Source organism: Colletes gigas, unplaced genomic scaffold, assembly GCF_013123115.1.
Source record: "Colletes gigas isolate AHSC1104 unplaced genomic scaffold, ASM1312311v1 Colletes_gigas_Sc00001, whole genome shotgun sequence".
NCBI lineage: Eukaryota > Metazoa > Arthropoda > Insecta > Hymenoptera > Colletidae > Colletes > Colletes gigas.
Window position 1 is genome coordinate 7,408,930 of NW_025106630.1, and position 18,289 is coordinate 7,427,218.

At 42.4% G+C, this 18,289-nt stretch overlaps 1 protein-coding gene across 4 annotated transcripts; it reads left to right on the top strand.

The window, feature by feature from the left end:
* Positions 1–1,444: 1,444 nt before the first annotated feature.
* Positions 1,445–17,225, top strand: LOC122398120 (acyl-CoA Delta-9 desaturase-like). Of its 4 annotated transcripts, none has more exons than XM_043397758.1 (7): positions 1,445–1,582; positions 12,184–12,449; positions 13,286–13,416; positions 13,504–13,709; positions 13,826–14,008; positions 14,089–14,325; positions 14,519–17,225. In XM_043397758.1, the coding sequence occupies exons 2-7, from the start codon at positions 12,194–12,196 to the stop codon at positions 14,634–14,636; spliced, it is 1,131 nt and encodes a 376-aa protein (XP_043253693.1). In that variant the 5' UTR covers positions 1,445–1,582; positions 12,184–12,193; the 3' UTR covers positions 14,637–17,225. The 4 variants fall into 4 exon arrangements, with proteins under 4 accessions (XP_043253693.1, XP_043253683.1, XP_043253702.1 ...); XM_043397748.1 differs by lacking the exon at positions 1,445–1,582 and adding an exon at positions 1,609–1,764; XM_043397767.1 differs by lacking the exon at positions 1,445–1,582 and adding an exon at positions 7,822–7,844.
* The last annotated feature ends 1,064 nt before the right edge of the window (positions 17,226–18,289 follow it).

The window sequence follows — 18,289 nt, forward strand, 5'->3', positions numbered from 1 at the left end:
TCGCCCTAAATTACGAGTTCGATCGCGGCATGTGCCGTGAATAAACGTTGTAAAATTTTCCGTAAGAGTCGAAGGAACGGCAGGATACGATTACGCAATCAGGCTTGCACGCGACTGCTTCGTGACGTTGGTCATTCAACTTTTACGCGAGATGAATATCGAACGTTACGAATCAGTCTGTCATACTATGATCTCGAATACCGTTTCCAGTTCATCGATAGTATCGAGCACTCTATTCAGAAACTCTGCACCCTCCAACGGAGAACTATCTTACGAGTGCTCGTTGAAGTATATTTTTCTCTTATTAATTTCAATCTATCTCTCTCATTTTAGGCGCGGTAATTCCATTTTTTTTAGCTTTAGACTGTTCGTCTTCTCCCTCGAAACAATCGTGTCGAGTTCGTCGCAGGAATTCGCCGCGTTTGCGATGAAACTAGAACCATCCGGTTGCTGGCGTCTTCTAACACGGTACACTATAATGGTAATTCGCTACGAACGAAAAATTTCTTACGAATCGAGAAGTTGTTTTTTAAACTTGTACAAATCTACTTTTTCGTACACTGAGATATTTATTCGTGGACACGAATCTGAGTATTTGAACAAATGCCTGTCGCTAATAGAAACGACGTAAGTGCGAAACTCCATAAATCGAACGAACATAAGTATGGTTGTTTGCATTCGTAGACACCTTGGCGACGGCCTTGACCGTGATATATGTTGTAAATAAGGGGTTAGCGATTAACCGTTCCAAATGAACCGAGCTAACTCTGCTGGTGCGAAGACTTCTCGAATGTCGTCACGGTGTACCAGGTATGGCGTAAAACAGAAAAATAAACACAGTTGACTCTGAGTTTAATGTGCTAAAGACGACGAGCAAGGACGGTCGATGTTTTGCCAGAGTCAGACTCGATGCAAAGATGACAGTCGACAGCCAACATGGAGTACCGCGGTCGTTAAAATCAGGAAGAAATGGACATCGCACGAAGAAGCATGACTGTTTAAAAAATTAGAATTTCGCGCCGATTAAGTACTAAAATCATGGGGGGCTGATTCGTGACGCCCTCTGTATATAATATTTACTCGTAACGTTTATCGAAAGTCCTGTCCTATATTATGTATTAATAAACAGCGCGTTTTCACGCCATATTAAGCGGCTGCTTTGATGCCTACAAAAGTTACAAAAATTTACATTGTCATAACCCGATGTCTCCCAGTGTCGTGGTATTATAATGTGTGGGAAGGTTACGCAGTCGCGTGATAATGATAACAAATGTCACGATGCAGCTTAATGCACTTGTTAAAAGCAATAAAATCAGGTGTAACATACGTAGTTCGAGGAGAAAGGATTTTCGTCGGTGGGTGTCCCGAGGGATGGGGTCGTTCGGGGAAGTTTCGAGGCCGTGGGACCAGAAACGGGCCCGAAGTTCTCGAAAACGACGACGGAAAATCACACAAAATCACACTAATTGAAATAAGGTGGCGCGTGCGGCGACCAATGAGGCGAGCGGAAGGAGAAGACGACCGGCGACAAAAGAACAGGCCCGCGGCCCTCTGCCTTCGTCTTACAACGACGATTGACAAGGTAAGTGCTCTTCTTACGACTCCCTTACGGTAATTTGCGCGAGAACGGGTCTCTGGTGCTGTTCCTGCGGCCGATAAAACCGAACGGGGAGGAAATTTCAGTGCGTTTAACCGAAGTGAACAATAAAAAAAAGCTCGAGCATCTGCATCGTGTGCGCCGCAGTGAACACTCTGAACTTAGAGGTGCGTGATCCATGAATTCTTATACTTGAAAATATTAGTAGCGAAACGTGGTCCTCGATATGGCTTGCAATCTTTACTGCTAGAATCAGTGCAATTCGTATAAATGTTTAATATAAATGGGAAAGACTTTTTAGACAATTTTGCTATAGAATACCCCTTAATGCGGGGGAAAAAGAAGCTTTAAGGGAAGCAATGGGGGTGGTTTTGTTTTCCTGTTCTCGTACCCGTTTTAATTCAAAAGCCGTGCATAACAGTTACTTTGGTAATCGTTTAAAAAATGAGACGAGCAACGAGCCGAAGAATTACAGAAATCTCGTCTACCAACGGAAATCAGCGCTGCTTCTGCTCTGGGGCAGCACCAGACGGTTCGATCCCATCTCCCATAGACATCCGTTGAAATTTACCCTATCAGAGACATCGAAGACTATCGCCCTTTCGAAAAGAATCGTCGAGTCTCCTGCGGTTCGAGTCCTCCCCCGTTGATCTGATTTAATTTTCCCGTTTTATCGAAGCACGCGTTAACCCCTTGGTTTCCGGCATCCCCAATATGGCGATAGTGGCGCCACGGATCGATCGAACAACCCTACGAGCCCGGTACGCAGAGTGTCTTTAGAATTTCCTAAATATCCCTGGCGGTCTTCTCGATTTCGCGATGGCGGCGCGCATGCACCAGCGGAGGCTGGTGTCGGGGGTGCGATAAACCGAAGATCCCCGGGGAAGAGAGAGAAAGAGAGAAAGAGAAGGGGTGAGTTTTGCCCGTGCAGAGAACCGCAGTCCAGGCAGGGGTGGTTCGATGGCTGCCGCAACCCCGGCACCGGTGCGGCCAGCCCCGCTTTTTTTCGTTTCCCATTCGCCTTCTCGACTCGAATTCCGACCGGGCGAACCGCGAGCCGACCATTTACCAGAGATCTCATCGGTCGACGAGTGAAAGTTGGTACGCTTGTGAATCTGGGATACCCATCAGCAATGTCGTTTCGCGGCGCGTCGAGATCAGGCCGTGATTACTGGACGTTCGATCGTTTTTAATTGCCATCGCGCGACTCGATCGTTATTTCATTTCGACGCGATGTGCTTCCGACACGCGACGGTTCTCGAACCCATCGTTCGTTCACGTTGAAACTGGACACAAAGCCAACGAACGTACGCGATAAAAGATCGTTGGAGAAAGGCGTGACTTTTACCCGCGTCGGCGATGTTCTCGATGCTGAAAAATCGCGAAAGTCTCAGGCGCGAAGCTTAGAGGCGTCCAGATCGAACGTCCATTTCGATGAAATGATTTTGTCAAGCGTACGACATTATTATGGGTACCGCTAATAGTATCGCCGAACGCGAGAGAAATAGTGCACGCATTAACAGGTACTGGGGACCGTAATTATGGTTTCGGATAGAAAATGCCCTGTCAGTAGACGATCAGCTCTCGCTCTATCTCTCTTTTGCATTCTTTATAGTTTTTCTGTTACACTTGGTCCGTAGCTTCGATCGTAAGGTTATTGAAACAATCAAAAGCTTTCGAAAGGGCGAATCGTGTAATTTGATTAATTTAGAAGTTAGTTAAAAAACTGATCAAGTTACGTGGTTCACTCTTCATAATTAGTAGGGGTGGGGTAGATACTCAAGATTTCAAAGCTAATTCAATTTTCGAATCTGGAATACCCACCCGCCCCTAATATTTAGTTGTTAGTTTTAAAGAACATAAATCCATGTAACCTCTTCAGAGTAAAATTGTTTTGTTCAAAGTATAGAATTTGTTTGCGAATGCTTGCATATCGTAATATCAAAGCAACTTTAAAACTAAAAATTACATTTAAATGCCAGAAACCCTGAAGAGGTTAAGATCATTGAATCACACTCTCGTATATTTTGTTGAACACTGTATTTAGTAAAAATTTAGGAATTTACCAGCACGTACACTTAAGACTCTCATAATCGTTTGCTTCGTTGCTTTAACAAATTTTTCGAGAAGCTGTAGTTTGTCAGTAGTTTCGTTTACCTGACGCAAATCGAGTAAGACGTAAGTCGGGGTAAATAAAGTGCAAACTACACATGTAGACACACGTTTATTGCACATATATTCGTATACATATTAATATATTTTTAATAATATTGTTATATTATTCCAATTTTTTCTTTCGTCCGAAATTACAAATTTCTTCCTAAAAATTGAACGACGAACGCTTCCTTGGCCCATTGGACCGAACAACAGGTGTCGTTCCCCGTTATCGCGTATACGTCGTTGTTTAAGAAACGCGTAACAAAGTCCCCGCGAACGGAAGTCGTAGAAAACATTTACAGCCAAACTGTAAACCCACTTTCTAAAGTGGTACGGGCATTCACGATTTTATTTTCGATCTTTCCTCGATTCTTCTCGCAGATACGAGAGTCACGAAGAGGAGTGCTAGGTACCGTTTGGCAGCCAGAACCGCCTCCGGGCGTCGAGAGCCTGGTTTGTTCCGTTCTAAACGGAACCTCACCTTCGAGCAGAGTTCCTCGCTCCGTTTTTCATTTTATTCGACATCTCGAACCTTTCTCTTCTCTCTTTCGTTCCCGTCGGTCTGTCTCGTGTTCGTTGCTCGGTCCTCGAATAGATTTAACCGAGATTCGATCGCGGGAGAAAGTTTTACTCCCGTCTTCCTTTCTATCGGGTCACCCCTGGAAGTTTCCGCGGTTCTGAACCTCGTGTAAGCTCAAATTCTATCGGTTTTACACCCATACGCTAATTACTCGCAAGTGTACAATCGAAACTGTTTACTCTCATCTGTCAAACGACGTGACACTCGTTAAATTTCCTTTTTTTTTATATCGAGTATACGAAATAGTTTTTCTTGCTATCCGTCTGATCACGTTCGTGTAGCATGATTAGCGTTGTGGTTTGCGTTGCCAAAGTGCTAACTGCGTTTCCGAGAAGTCGATTAGAAGTGTGCCTCGGTACATCTGTCGTTCGGAACAATCTTTCCTGGCATTCGAAAACTCCGCGACTTTCGACTTTCTTTCCAACGGATCGTCGAGGCTATTAAAGCCACCCAAAAATCGTATCGCGAATAGCTCGCAAATAAAAGACCACCTAAACCGTTATTCACCTGTCGTTTCGATGAATGTTTGCTGTTTGCTCGTATTATTGACATTACTGCCAGCTGACCACTACCGTCGCGATCGAAGACTCAATTATATCGACCCATTAACCAAAAATCATATTCGACTACACTTTCGTGTTGCATTATATAATTATGGCCTAAATATTTAACGATAACTTTGAATCTTTGATACTTCGAAGTGGGTCAAGTGCACACTGAGCGACAGTAATTGCTTAGTTTTATTTCCGTGAGCGAGAAACGTATGTAACAGTCACTGTCACCTAAATATTAAAGGAGAAATTCAATCAATCACGATTCCTATTATTTTTTACGGTGCTTATACGATCTAAGCAAATCTTATTACTCTTCTAATCCAGCCCGTAATATTACTAAGAAATTAATAATAGCATGCCTGTGCTATCTTTTTGGCTGGGTGTGTGTATTACAATATATAGCAGACCCGAAAAAGTTAAATAAGTCCCTCTGAAAAAGTCAAGAAAGGGTATCTCAACCGGATAGTGCAACCTTGGCGTCGTCTAGCTTGCTAAAATTAAATATTGGTCGATGCATTGGATGTTTATCTATAACAAATGTTTGCCAGGGAGACATAGAGTCCTTCTACCCATTCGAGAATCGTTTCGGAGAAATCGCGATAATGATTTGTCGTTCCCTAAGGGGCGGAAACCGAAACGCCACGAAGCAATTAGAAACCGCGTCTTCGTGCCACTTCGAACTGCAAATGATCGATTCGAATCGACTATCGAGTCCCGCTTAATGCGACTTTTCTCTTCCTGATCCAATGTTCTTCCTTCTGGCTACCTTGATTTCTTTTACCCGTTGCGTCAATTATGGTTCCGATGTACATACGTTATCAAGTCAACAAAATTATTAGCTTATAACACGTTTTTCTTAATTTTCCTTAACTAGAAGCTATATCGATCAGGTGACGATCAACGTGTTAATGAATCATTTCTGTCGAACTACAGCTGATGGAAAGGTATTTCGGAACGCCATTGACGTTTCCTCAATTAAGACGCTAATTAGCCACGAAAGTGATCATCTCGTGGCGCTTAAATTCCATTTAAATACTGTTTCACGTTTTCCGCTTTGTTATTTAAAACACTTGGAACGTTTTATATTAACGCGTTCCATTTGCGAATTCACCGAGCAAACAAAGTTGTCCCCGTTGCAAAAAATTCATGTTAAAAAATTCAATTCTGTCGTATCATTGAACCAAATCTGTACTCCAATTGCATACGTTAGGAAATCGTTTTAAAAAGCACATTGGGAATCTTAAAATATCCGATTGCGTCTCTTTTGCGTACAACATGCAAATGCAGTTAGAAATGCTCGGGTCGCACAGAAACGACAATTACGTAAATTGGTATTGTTGCGAATTGAAACAATTCTTTCAAGTGAATCTCACGCCTAGTAGAAATGTATTCCGAAAATGTGTGCAACAAAGGAAATTACGAAACGCGTCGCGTCGCTCTTCATTACGAAAATTTATTCGATCACCTTGCAACGTAAATATTAAATTAGCCCTTAAATGGTGTCGTTCCCTATCGTAAATATAAATATCTCGTTTAGTGTTATAGTTTAGCACAGTATGAAAACTTTTGCCCTCGATTCTTCAAATTCCTCCTCTCGTGGCACGCAGAATTTTTGCTCATAAAAGTTTATATCTATGCTCCGAGGAACGCATTAAATCAACTCGAAGAAGAAACAGCCCCGAAATTAGGCCACCATAGAAGAAGCAAACGAAATTAGTCGAGCAACAACCTCCTAAGAAGTCTGTACTACCGTTAATAAGTATTAGAGCACCTATTTTGTATGGAATAATCCTGAAGTAACTGTAATTGTTCATTTTTATTTAACATTTTGTATTGCAAGGCGCTCACGAAGTGGACGAAACAATAGATCTATTTGTTGAAAATAAACTTGGGGTTCCTTAGCCTTAACAGTCGTTCCAAAAAAATTTGGACTGTATAACAATATCAGGTGTCATACTTATCACTTTTCTTAACAATTTTTTACTTTTTTTATGTAAGAATAAATTATACCAAACGACGCAGAAGCGTGAGAAGACCAAAGGAACGAAGGTTCCTAGCATTTTCCATATTCCGTCAAAAGAAATTTGAATAAGAAACACACGTCTGACGGTGTGAAATTTTTTTAACGATCCGTTTATTTATTCTTCCCAGATTGAATTAATAGCGTGGCAACGCCAAATTCTCGAAGTGTCCGTTTTACGAACGAGCATGCAAATTCCCGCGGCGACAACAGAAAATATCGTACGAACGTCCGAATAGATTCTCTTTAGACGTAGAACGAACACTATTCTTCGTGTCTTCATTGTTCGGGATAACGCGTCCTTTGAAAATCGGCGCGAGAGAACAAAACGGGACGCGACGAACGAACATGGTTTTCTTTAACGAGTCACCAAGCGTTCGACTAATCATCTATGTGTTATTTAAATGATAATACAAATTGCCCTTGGGTTAAAGGGCAGATCGTTCACCCTCGAGTGGAATTTCCAAAAAAATTATTTTAATTGTTGAGTTTTAGGAGAATTACGGAGGAACGAGCTCTGGGAAGGTAGCGTAAAATTGGGAATTTCGAAATGAAAAGGATCGATATCGGTCGATCGGCTGGGTGTTTCATAATTCGGCCATAATATCCCCCCATTAAGTGCGCGCGCATTGCACGGGACGCGCAGCTGGGTCGAAATCCGTGTTTTGGTGGGTCATTTTTTAGGGCGATCCGCCAGTGACGGCACGCGGTCGGGTGCGTGGGGGATTTGGTGTCGACGCGGTTTTATGGGGCGGCGCGTGGTTGATAAGTGGGACATACGCTCTTGCATCTCGGTATTTCGTAGTGAACTCGCAGTCAGATCGGATCACCCGCAGCACATCGGGGACGTTGTGCTTAACACCGGTTTGTGGAAACGTTTTCTTCGTGGCACGCGCAAACAAGAGCTTCCTGGTTCGATTGGACGCCTCGTTACCAGTAAGTCGTGATTGTTTACAACTTCGCGTCCGGTGGTGATTCTACGGTTCGAAGGGATCGAAAGGGTTCACACTGTCGCGTTGATCGGTTCTCGATCAAACAATTCTACAGAATCGAGATAATATCGGTTTTGGTCACGGTTCTATTTCGCAATAATAGAATAAATAAACCAATTCGAAATCGTTTCCTATTCGATAGGACTAGAAACTCGGAGCGGTTTGTTCGCGCTCGTTTCTCAGAACCAGTAATTGACATTTAAAGACGCGTTTGTTTTCGTCACCGTTGAATTACCGTGGCTCTTAATTACAGAGGGTCGAAAGGAAATGTGTTCTACGCGTCGACATCGTCCCTTCGGGCGATATAAAGAAGGAAAAAAATGACACTAGGGTGGAGGCGTTTAACCATTTGTATGACGTGCCGGCGCGATGTGTTAAATGGCATTATGGTTGCGAGTAACGTGTCACGTTGCTGATTCCGCTCGCTTATCATTCTCGTGGCCTCGCAATTGTACATCGTTTGGCGTCCATAAGAAACCGGAAAACGGGCCACGTTGCAGGCACGTACGTTCGCGAATACTGTGCAATTTTCAGCGGAAAAACATGCCGACGAGTGAAAACTGAAACAGAGAGATGCTACACTCGATTAACTCGTATCTCGAAAAGCATGCAACGTGCAAAATGTTCATCTCGCGATTTAGTTTCTACGAAAACCACTCTACTTGTCCGGTAGTTGTCCGAAATTTGTCTCGATATAGATCGTCGATGATTTCGTTTGCAAGCCTAGGTTGTTGTCGGAGATTTTATATATACGAATATATTTACGCTTTCTCGGTACGCTTTCTTAATTACCTGCTGTGCTTACTAGACTGGAAACGAATCATCCTAATGATCCGCGATGCTGAAAGAAATGACGATTCAAACTGTGGGAAAAATAGATGCCATTTGTAATTTCACTAGACACGCTTTTGCTCGAGAAATCGCTGAAACGCACGCGAGGCGATTTCATTCGGACGTTTTCCAGCTCTCGACGGATCTTCCTTCGACGCTCGGTAGTTTATTCAAATTTCGAACGCTCGACTCGTTCAAGTGGAGATGAAATTGAAAATTTTCGGGTTAAAGAGACCGAGTGGCTGGCAAAGTAATTCCACGGCAATTAATTACGCCACGTAATTAACCTTTACGTGACTAGCGAAAAGTAAAACCGACGCGGCGGTGTGCTCCCGAGCGAATTCCCCTCCTCTTTGAAGACGAACCCTCCTCATGGGGAGATCGTCGCCTGAAAAGACTCTGTATTTCCTCGAGCCTATTCATTCGCTCTCTTTAAAATTTCACGCGAACGATAGCCATGTGTTCCTCTATACAGCCTTCGAACAAAGAAAATATTCGTCACAGGGTCGAGAAAAATTAACAGGCGCGCAACCCAGTCTTTTACCCAATGCTCATTATTTACAAAAATAATTCCAGTTATTATTATCACGATAATAGCATCAATTATCGATATATCGTAGTTCCGGTTAAATGCTGTCGTTCATCGAGCAGTTCTATGACACGTTCTCAAAGTTAGTTTTCGCGCGAGCTTGTTCGACGATCGGCCTTTTCGTTATTCTTTTCCTCGAGCGTTAATGTCAACGCGGAGACGCAGACAAGGCGATCGTGATTCATCTCGTGGATTCGCTCTCCGTTTCGCCGTGGATTGCTTTAATTGCGCTTGCACTCGAGAATTGTACAACGAAGGACACACCGCCGAGATTGTTCGGAAGAATTTAGATTAACGATGGGAAACTGGACTGTCTCGCGACTCGTAACACCGATCATCTTGTGAGTAGAATCGACCTCTAGGTTCCGACTACAAACATTTTTGGAGCAATAAATAAACGGGACACCGTTGCAAACTGAAATTTTTTAAACAGTACGACGCGGAATATGCTTTGCAATTCTTTCTCGGTTCGTGAAAACACACACAATTACGCATACTAGATAAACACGACCGTTTATTTGCATTTTGGTGGACGTGACTTGATATTAGAACCAATTTATTTTAAGAATTCAAATTCAAATGTATGAAATACGAATATGTTGGTTTAATATTTTCGTTCAATGGGAATAAGAAGGAAGGAGTTACGAGTTGTATCGGGTCAGACGTGGTAGTCGGCCATCTTTTGAGGCCCGAGTGCAAGCAAAAATTATTCGATATCAGTCTCCGTCTACTTACGTTGTCACATTCCCCTTAACCCTGGGCCCGAGCTTTCCAACTCCGCCTTCCACTGAATATCGCTGCTGCTTAGGCACTTATGTTTCGTCGTCGCGGCAGAAATTGCCAGTTCGGTTCGATCGCGGCAAGTTTATCGCCGACCTTGCAGTTTTTCTTACACAAGCTACGATTATCATTGCCTGGTTACTTCACCGCCTCGGCCAAAACTGCGCTGACGCTTCAGTCTTTTGCAAAAGCGCTCGCATTCTTGCTCTTCGACAAATCCATTTCCGTGATTACAAACCAACGTGAAAGTCCCACGATCGTTCGCATTCAAATTAAAATTAACATTAATTTGCCACTCTGGCCAATTGCATACGTGAAATTTCACGCGTATTGGATGCAAGATGGGGGAGAATTGGGTCCAGGAAGTCGAGCTGATTGGCGACGTTTTCGACGAATCGAACGTCTCCGGTCGAAAGTAGTTTCGCAGTTGTCCCCTCGGATGACGTAGGATCGCGATAGACGAAACGTGAGTTGCTACAAGAACAGAACGACGGTTTCAATACGTACGTGCTTGAGAAACGAGAGACAGGAAGGTCCACTGTGCGGTTGATAATGACCTGAAACGTGCCATTGACCTCCTTTACGGAGAACCTGTTCCAGCACGAAACTTCACTTCTTTCCTTCCTCGTTTCCCCTTCTCTCTTTCTCCGAAGCTCTTACCTCGTAACTCAGCACCTTTCTCTGTGGTTACTCTCCTTCGAATACAGCATGTACCGTTTCGATGGACAGCTTCGCCGGGACAACGACGCCTCTCCGATTCCCCGTACGTCGAGTTCCATTCGAAACTGGGACACCCGATAGTGTCCTTTGATCGTTCGCGATACCGAAAAATTTGCTCACCCAAGTCCCAACGAGATGCGACTTTTGGGTCAGCCGGTTTAACGCGTAGCTCATCTATTCTTTAAAATCTTTTCAAACGATTCGTTTCTCTTGACAATTTACTTCTGTTTTTCCATTCCGTTATTTTCCTTGTTCCAGCCTTTTGTCTTCCGTCTCTTAATCGAGTTAGAATATCAATCCGAGTTCAGACTTAAATGGGTGAAACTTGTTTACGAACACGTGTCGCAGGCATACTTATTCCTTCTTTTCTAGTCGTTATTTTGCGATTTATATTACATTGGTTTCATCATTCAGGATCATTATCGTATTAAACTTTAAGCGTAAATCGTTCAAACATCGAACTTAAACATTAATTCTTTGTTTTCAAGGGTGTAATTAATCCATTATTACCTCCGTCTTCGTGCAATGTAATTGTATACTCGAATGGGTATCCCGTATATGTCTAGGGTCATAGAAGACCCAACGAAATGAATATTCGCGAAATTGCAGGGAAATGAGACATTTAGATAGACGAGGAGACGCTACATGCCCGTAAAGAGAATCCATTAAGAACGGAACATGGTCGTATCTTTCGACTTTGCGTTGTCTCGATATCCAGTCGCGTACGAAGTCTCGCCACAGCCGTGAAAGGCTCCCGTAACTACTGTAACTGGTTACGTTTCGACGTCTTGATAATCGGTTCCCGGTGACCTAGTAACAAATACTTTCAGAAATGCAAAATCGCACCGCGGGTCGCGTTCCACTTCGACGCGTGAAAGTTCGTGCTTTATTGTTCGCGAGATTAATCCCCGGCACATATTTCCCCCCGTGTCATTCGCTGGCGCCTGCTGAGACGCGACCAATACCAATAAATACAGACCCGTGTACAAGCTGCACCCATAAAAAGTTCGACTCCGATGCATCCGTTATCTTAAATAACTTTAATCGATGGAAACTTCATAACTCTTCCGTTTATAGTACGTATAGTGTATGGACTCTTAACTTCGCATTCTTGCATGAGAAATCGCCTGAAAGAGAAAATCGAATCGTGCTACTCTTCGCCGTTGCTAAGGCATGCCGCCGCTCGTAACGAGAAGTAAATGGTCGTCGTTATCGCGAAAAAGTACGAAGCGAGTTACTTATCGGAGAAAACGATAAAATGTAATTCTTTACGTTTGCGAACCAAGGTGTACTAGTTTTCCCAAGCTAAACGAAATGATGGAATCATTTGCCCATTTGTTTAAAGGCGAAACGTTTGTTCCAGAATTGTTAAAATGGCCCCGAACTTATTCGGTACGTCAGCGACGTTGTACTTGGAGGCTTCGCAGCAGAATGTTCGCCAGGATGGACAGTCGCCGGAGAAGTTAAAGTTGCAGAAACATGTCGTCCAACCAACATCGGACGTTACACCAACGTATAAATGGAATATCGTCTGGAGGAACGTGATTGCTTTCATTTACCTTCACTTTGGAGCACTCTATGGACTCTACCTTATGTTCAACGGAACAAAGCTCTACACGATAGTGTGGTGTAAGTGAATGCTTTGCAATATCCATTTTTCTTTTGGCCGTTCAACCGAGAATCCAGAAAAAAAAAATAATACCTCGTTATCGATCGACGCATTCATTTACAATTCGTCGTCACTTTCCCCTAAACAGTTGCGACAAACTCGTTTTCTTACCGGAGATTAATCACTTTCATCGTTCTGTCTCCTTTGCATCGAATCACGATGACGCCTGTTTTAGCTATTGTTTTAATACACAAATAAATTAAAAATCATCGGCGGAATCTTCCAGCACGATTCTCTGCTAATTGTTCAGGCTTTAACGATCAACGCAAACCGGTGTTCCATAATCTATCATCGTTATCGCTATAAATGTTGCATTTCATACGATCTTTCGTAGAATTTATGACTGTTAGGTTTAATATAACGAAGCAATAACAGTTTGCACTTGAATCGCGTTGTTTATCGGGATTTCGAAAGTGATGATCTTGCTCATTAGATCCCACGATAAAACGCAACGCGCGGAGCTGTTATGCCCGTTCGATAGGATTACAGTTATTAACGAGACAAGCATAACTGGGTCGTATGGCGAGTGGAAAAAGTCGAAATCGATCGTAGAAACCGTCGTGTGTCTCGGGGAACGGTACGATCTTCGCGATCATCGTCTATGTCAGACTTTCGAGAACTCGCGTCCTGGTTGCATCGACGATAAACGTTCCGATGGAATTTGAATACGACGAATCCTGCTTTCAAAAGTAACACGATACAAAATTCTTCTCATTGTAAAATTTTATAACAGAATTTCTGGGAGAGTCTCGAGTTTTCCTTTCAAATTAACGCGCGTTATTTTTACAATTTTCAGCGTTATTTATGGGAATAACGGCTGGACTGGGCATTACAGCCGGCGCTCATAGATTATGGGCCCACAGATCCTACAAAGCAAAATGGCCGCTACGATTCTTCCTGATGATCCTGCAAACCATTTCTTTCCAAGTGAGTTCACCGTTTCCTTCGTTTCTTCGAAACGATCGAGCTTTAAATACCATTCCCACGAAAACTAATGTCTTCGATTTATCTCAGAATCACCTCTACGAGTGGGTCAGAGACCACCGAGTGCATCACAAGTTTACAGACACGGACGCGGATCCTCACAACGCCAAAAGAGGATTCTTCTTCTCGCATATGGGCTGGCTGTTGGTACGAAAACACCCCGATGTAAAAAAGAAGGGTGCCACCATCGACATGAGCGATCTGGAACGGGATCCCATTGTTGTCTGGCAAAAACGGTACGAAACGTTCTTCGAAGTTTCGAATATTTCTTTCGACCAAGTACAACGTCCCTCATTATCCATAATAAAAGCTGTTCTTTCTTTTGAATCTGTTTCCTCCGGTTTCTTTACAGATTGTACATCATCCTAATGCCCCTTTGCTGCTTCATAATCCCCATGTGGATTCCTTGCCACTTTTGGGGCGAGAAACCATTGAATTCCTGGTACAGCGCCTTGTTTAGGTACACGTTGTCTTTGAACCTCACGTGGCTAGTGAACTCGGCCGCCCACATTTGGGGAATGAAACCCTACGACAGGTAAATAGCATATTTTAATAACTCTCGTTTCCATTTAAATGGTAAATGGATAGAATTCGATTTTCTTGTGAATGTTCCAGCTCGATCGGGCCCACAGAAAATATCAGCGTCGCGATATGCGCGTTCGGCGAGGGTTGGCACAATTACCACCATGTGTTCCCGTGGGACTACAAAGCTGCCGAATTAGGTAACTATAGGACCAACATGACCACGGCGTTCATCGACTTCTGGGCACGATTGGGCCAGGCGTACGATATGAAAACTATCCCCCTCAACGTAGTGAAGAAACGTGCGATCAGAACCGGCGACGGATCCAAGTACGTACTCGATCGTTCTAATAGTCTGCAAGAAAAATTTGGTCAAATTTAAATACGACAAATCATGATACAAACCAGCTTGAACGCTTCTGCTAACTAACCCTTTCTTAGTTAAGTCAGCGTTGAAAATCTTGAGGAAATAAATGTGGATTAAAATCGATAAGTTGGGTATACATAGAGCGTTTGGTTGCAGGTACCATAACGATGAAACTCCCAAGCATAGTCACGAGGGTGCGAAATGGGGATGGGGCGACGTGGACATGGAGCCCGACGAAATCCAGTCGGTGGAAGTCATCAACAAGAGCGACTAAGTAATCGTTCCTTGGCCATTCTCGCGAGAATGTTCGGTTGATTTCACGAAACAAATCGCGCGTTGAATAGAAAAATCTGCAATCAATAGTTTACAACGTCAATTAATACTTATTACATATATATATATATATATACACACACATATATATACACACTATCAACGATCTGTCGTTGTCGTTCCTCCGCGAATGGTCGGCCATTCGAGGAATCGTGCGGTTCGTGATATATTCGATAATTAACCATTATCAAACCAGTTACTACAAGGATATCGTTAGAATATTTTAAACGATCGACTTGGCTTCGACGTGAAATCGATCTTCGGAAACGTCTACGCGTCGAGCGGGAGATGAAACGAAAGAACGGAGCGAAGCTCTCGACGCTCAAATGTCATTCGATGAATCAAAAATTAAATTCGTGGCCTTTCGAGTTGTCGTTCGGAACGTGGGCGGGCGTTTTATTTTTCGAATTCTCGCGTGTACAGTAGTTTAGACGGTGAACGCGGGACGATTTATTCCGTTTTACGCGAGTTACGGTATCCTTCGAGACCATCGTAACGACGTAGAGTTATAGTAACCAAAGCACGTAAATTGTATATCGATTGATCGACTAGATTTCGGGTTATGAAGAAAAGCACTTCGCGCGTGGAATGGTTTGGCGTCGTGAATCTCTACTGGGATTGAAACTTTGCTTTCATATATTTCTCAGAGAATAAGATCACAGATCTGTCAAGAAATTGGTTTCTCTTTTTTTACTGGTGGAATCGAAGACCCACCGATATTTATTAAAAATTAGGATAGAGCAAGAATAAACTTTGGCCTGGCCGGTTAAAGTAATAGCAATAATATTTATTTGTAGCTGATTAGAGGAAACCTTTGACACAGGTAAAATAAAAATATAAAATTCATTAAAAAATTGATTTCCTTTTCTCCGTTAATAGAATCGAATACCCAGCGATGTTTGTTAAAAGTTATTACGACCAATTTCGTTATCTGAATCGGTGACGAAGGGAAGGAACGTTCGCGCGAATCGAGTATCGAGTTAAATTCAGTGTGATCGATCGTACGAGGAAAAGACTCGAGCTCGATGTTCGTTCGTTCGCGGGTGATGACACTGTTGACAGTTCGCCGTGAGGTCGCGGCCAGGACAGAGTCAATTAAACGTAGAAGTATAGGGAACCGATCCGCCGAGTTACGCAGACGACAATCGTTCCTCGAAGTAACAACAACAAAGTGCGACAATCTAACATCGATTACTTGCCTTAAACCACCCCGATCGTCCTGTCGCGCGAATCCATGTACGTATCGCTTAAACACTTTTAGAAGCCTAGCTATTTAGACTTGAAACGCGCTCGTCGATACCGATTATTGCGTTGCGCGCTACTCGAAGAATATTATTTATTTAACGACGGAAATGCCGAAATCTTTTGCTTGTTCAACGAACCAACAGGCCACTAAATTATAAATAACAGTAAAATACGGGGTATATGAAAACGCACAAACCTTTCGTTCTGTGAAAAGTCCATTTGAAGTGATGATTTACGCGTTCATAGAAATTCGACACCTCCGACGCGTGTTATTTAATCGCGAATTCAGAAACCACCCTGGTGAACACTCTTCGTAAACATTCGTCTGTCCGACTGTCGTAAAAAAAAGAAATGTGGGTACAAACACATGCAACGGACAGTTCGATCGACGATCTTTACACGTTCGATAAATTGCAACTTCTAAATGGATTTACACGCTCCTTGAAAACTGTTTCCTCCTATAATCTCAGTCACGATCATTTACATCGATAAACTAGACGTAAACACTAGTGGTCCAAATTATGATTGGAATATTAGTTTCACGTTTTCGATGATATAATTATTTTTACACGATTAAAATGTTGTTATATTTATGTGTGTTTCCACAATTTTTACTAGTCCAAGGAACGTTCGTTTGGAATAATTTTCGAGACAATGTACGTACAAAAGATTACATACTTTTATAGAAGATACAATGACTATGTTCTCTCTTGCTCTCTTAAATGTTACTTTTCGCTCTTACGCCAGTTATCGTATCTCTATCTTTTAATACGTATATTATCTTGATCATTGCTCGGAGATCTTCGACGATCGAAAGCTTCGAGACGATTAAAGAATCTTCCCACCGTTTGCTTTTATTAGACAAAAGTCTCGCACAATCTTTTTCCATGGGAAACGAGGCCCATTTTTATGGAATGAAATTTTATAAAAGTAGGTGTGATTGAAACGTTCCGCGTGTTATATCGCACAGGAGATAGTTTTCAATGTTTTACCACCAAAGAAACACGATTAGAAAATTTGCAACATCTGGATCTTACAGGTGAATGTTTATAAATCCAGGGTATGGGTACAGAAATATTGTTCGATTGTATAGTTCATATATAAAAAGGAAAATCGACAAAAAAAGAAAAAATATACGAAAGCGTAGCTTGTAGAGGTAATATCGTACGCGATTAGCCGAGAACGAAGAAACATCATCGTTTTCGTTGCGTGCGTACGTTTTACTATGGACAATATCGACATTTTCAGTGTATTTATAAATAAATTATTGTTATCTGTAGAAACACTCGTGTCTTTGATTTAATTTCCTTTGTATATATCGATTCTGCCGTCTTCTTTCTTTTCAAAAATAAGGAACGAGGAATGAAATTTCGAACATTTCGCGATCTTAAATGAAAATTAATATGGTACACTCACCGATAAGAGATACCAACAAAACGTCGTTATCGTCTGTATGCTCGAAGTTATCAATGTTTTTATAAACACGAGAAAGTCAGTCGTTCCGATCCCGTGTCTTCTATCAATCGTAATTACTTTCATTTGACATTGATGTTCCTTGTACGCTAACAATTAATTAAAAAGAATGATTAGTCGTGATGTATCGGTCGCGTTATCTCTTTCAGGGTCAGACAAATGCTTGCCCCTAAGCGATACCGAATTAATGGATCACTGTCATACGGTTTCGCCAATTTGTTGCGTACAATTTGCTCCGTCATTATTTACCACGCGAAATAATTCGTATTCGATGGTAAACAGCGAATTTGGATATCTGAATTTAAACCTGGACCCTATTGTTATTTTTCACAGAGTCACTGACCAACTTTACAGAATTTCGCAAACGATCATTGCACATTCGTCGTTTCGTGAGTCCTAACTTCGGAAATTTGTTCACGGCTCGTCCGGTTTCTGCACACACAGGGCGTAGATTTACGTAATCCGTTCTTCCTGGTATTTGCGTTTGGGTCAGTTTGTACGACGATCTGTTAGGCGAGGTGATCAGTTTGCGTTTCGCAGATCCATTACTTTCGTCTAAAACGGGACACAGTAAATGGCGGAAAGGTCTCTGTCGAAAGATTTGTTAGAAAATTTGAGAGACTGTATCGCGCCAAAACAGATTTCCAACTGGTAGAATAACTCATTACTTTATTTATTATAAGAGAAAATATCGATAAGGAGTGAATTGTAGGGATACTATAGTCGGAATAATAGCAATCTGCTCGAGGGACCATGTGCCCGCAAACAGTGAACACTTTCGATAACGCGGGAACCGAGTCGCCAGTTTTGCTAATAAAATGACGCATTAACGATTGCAAAATTGCGCACCAGTAATTTGGCCCAATTAAACGAGAA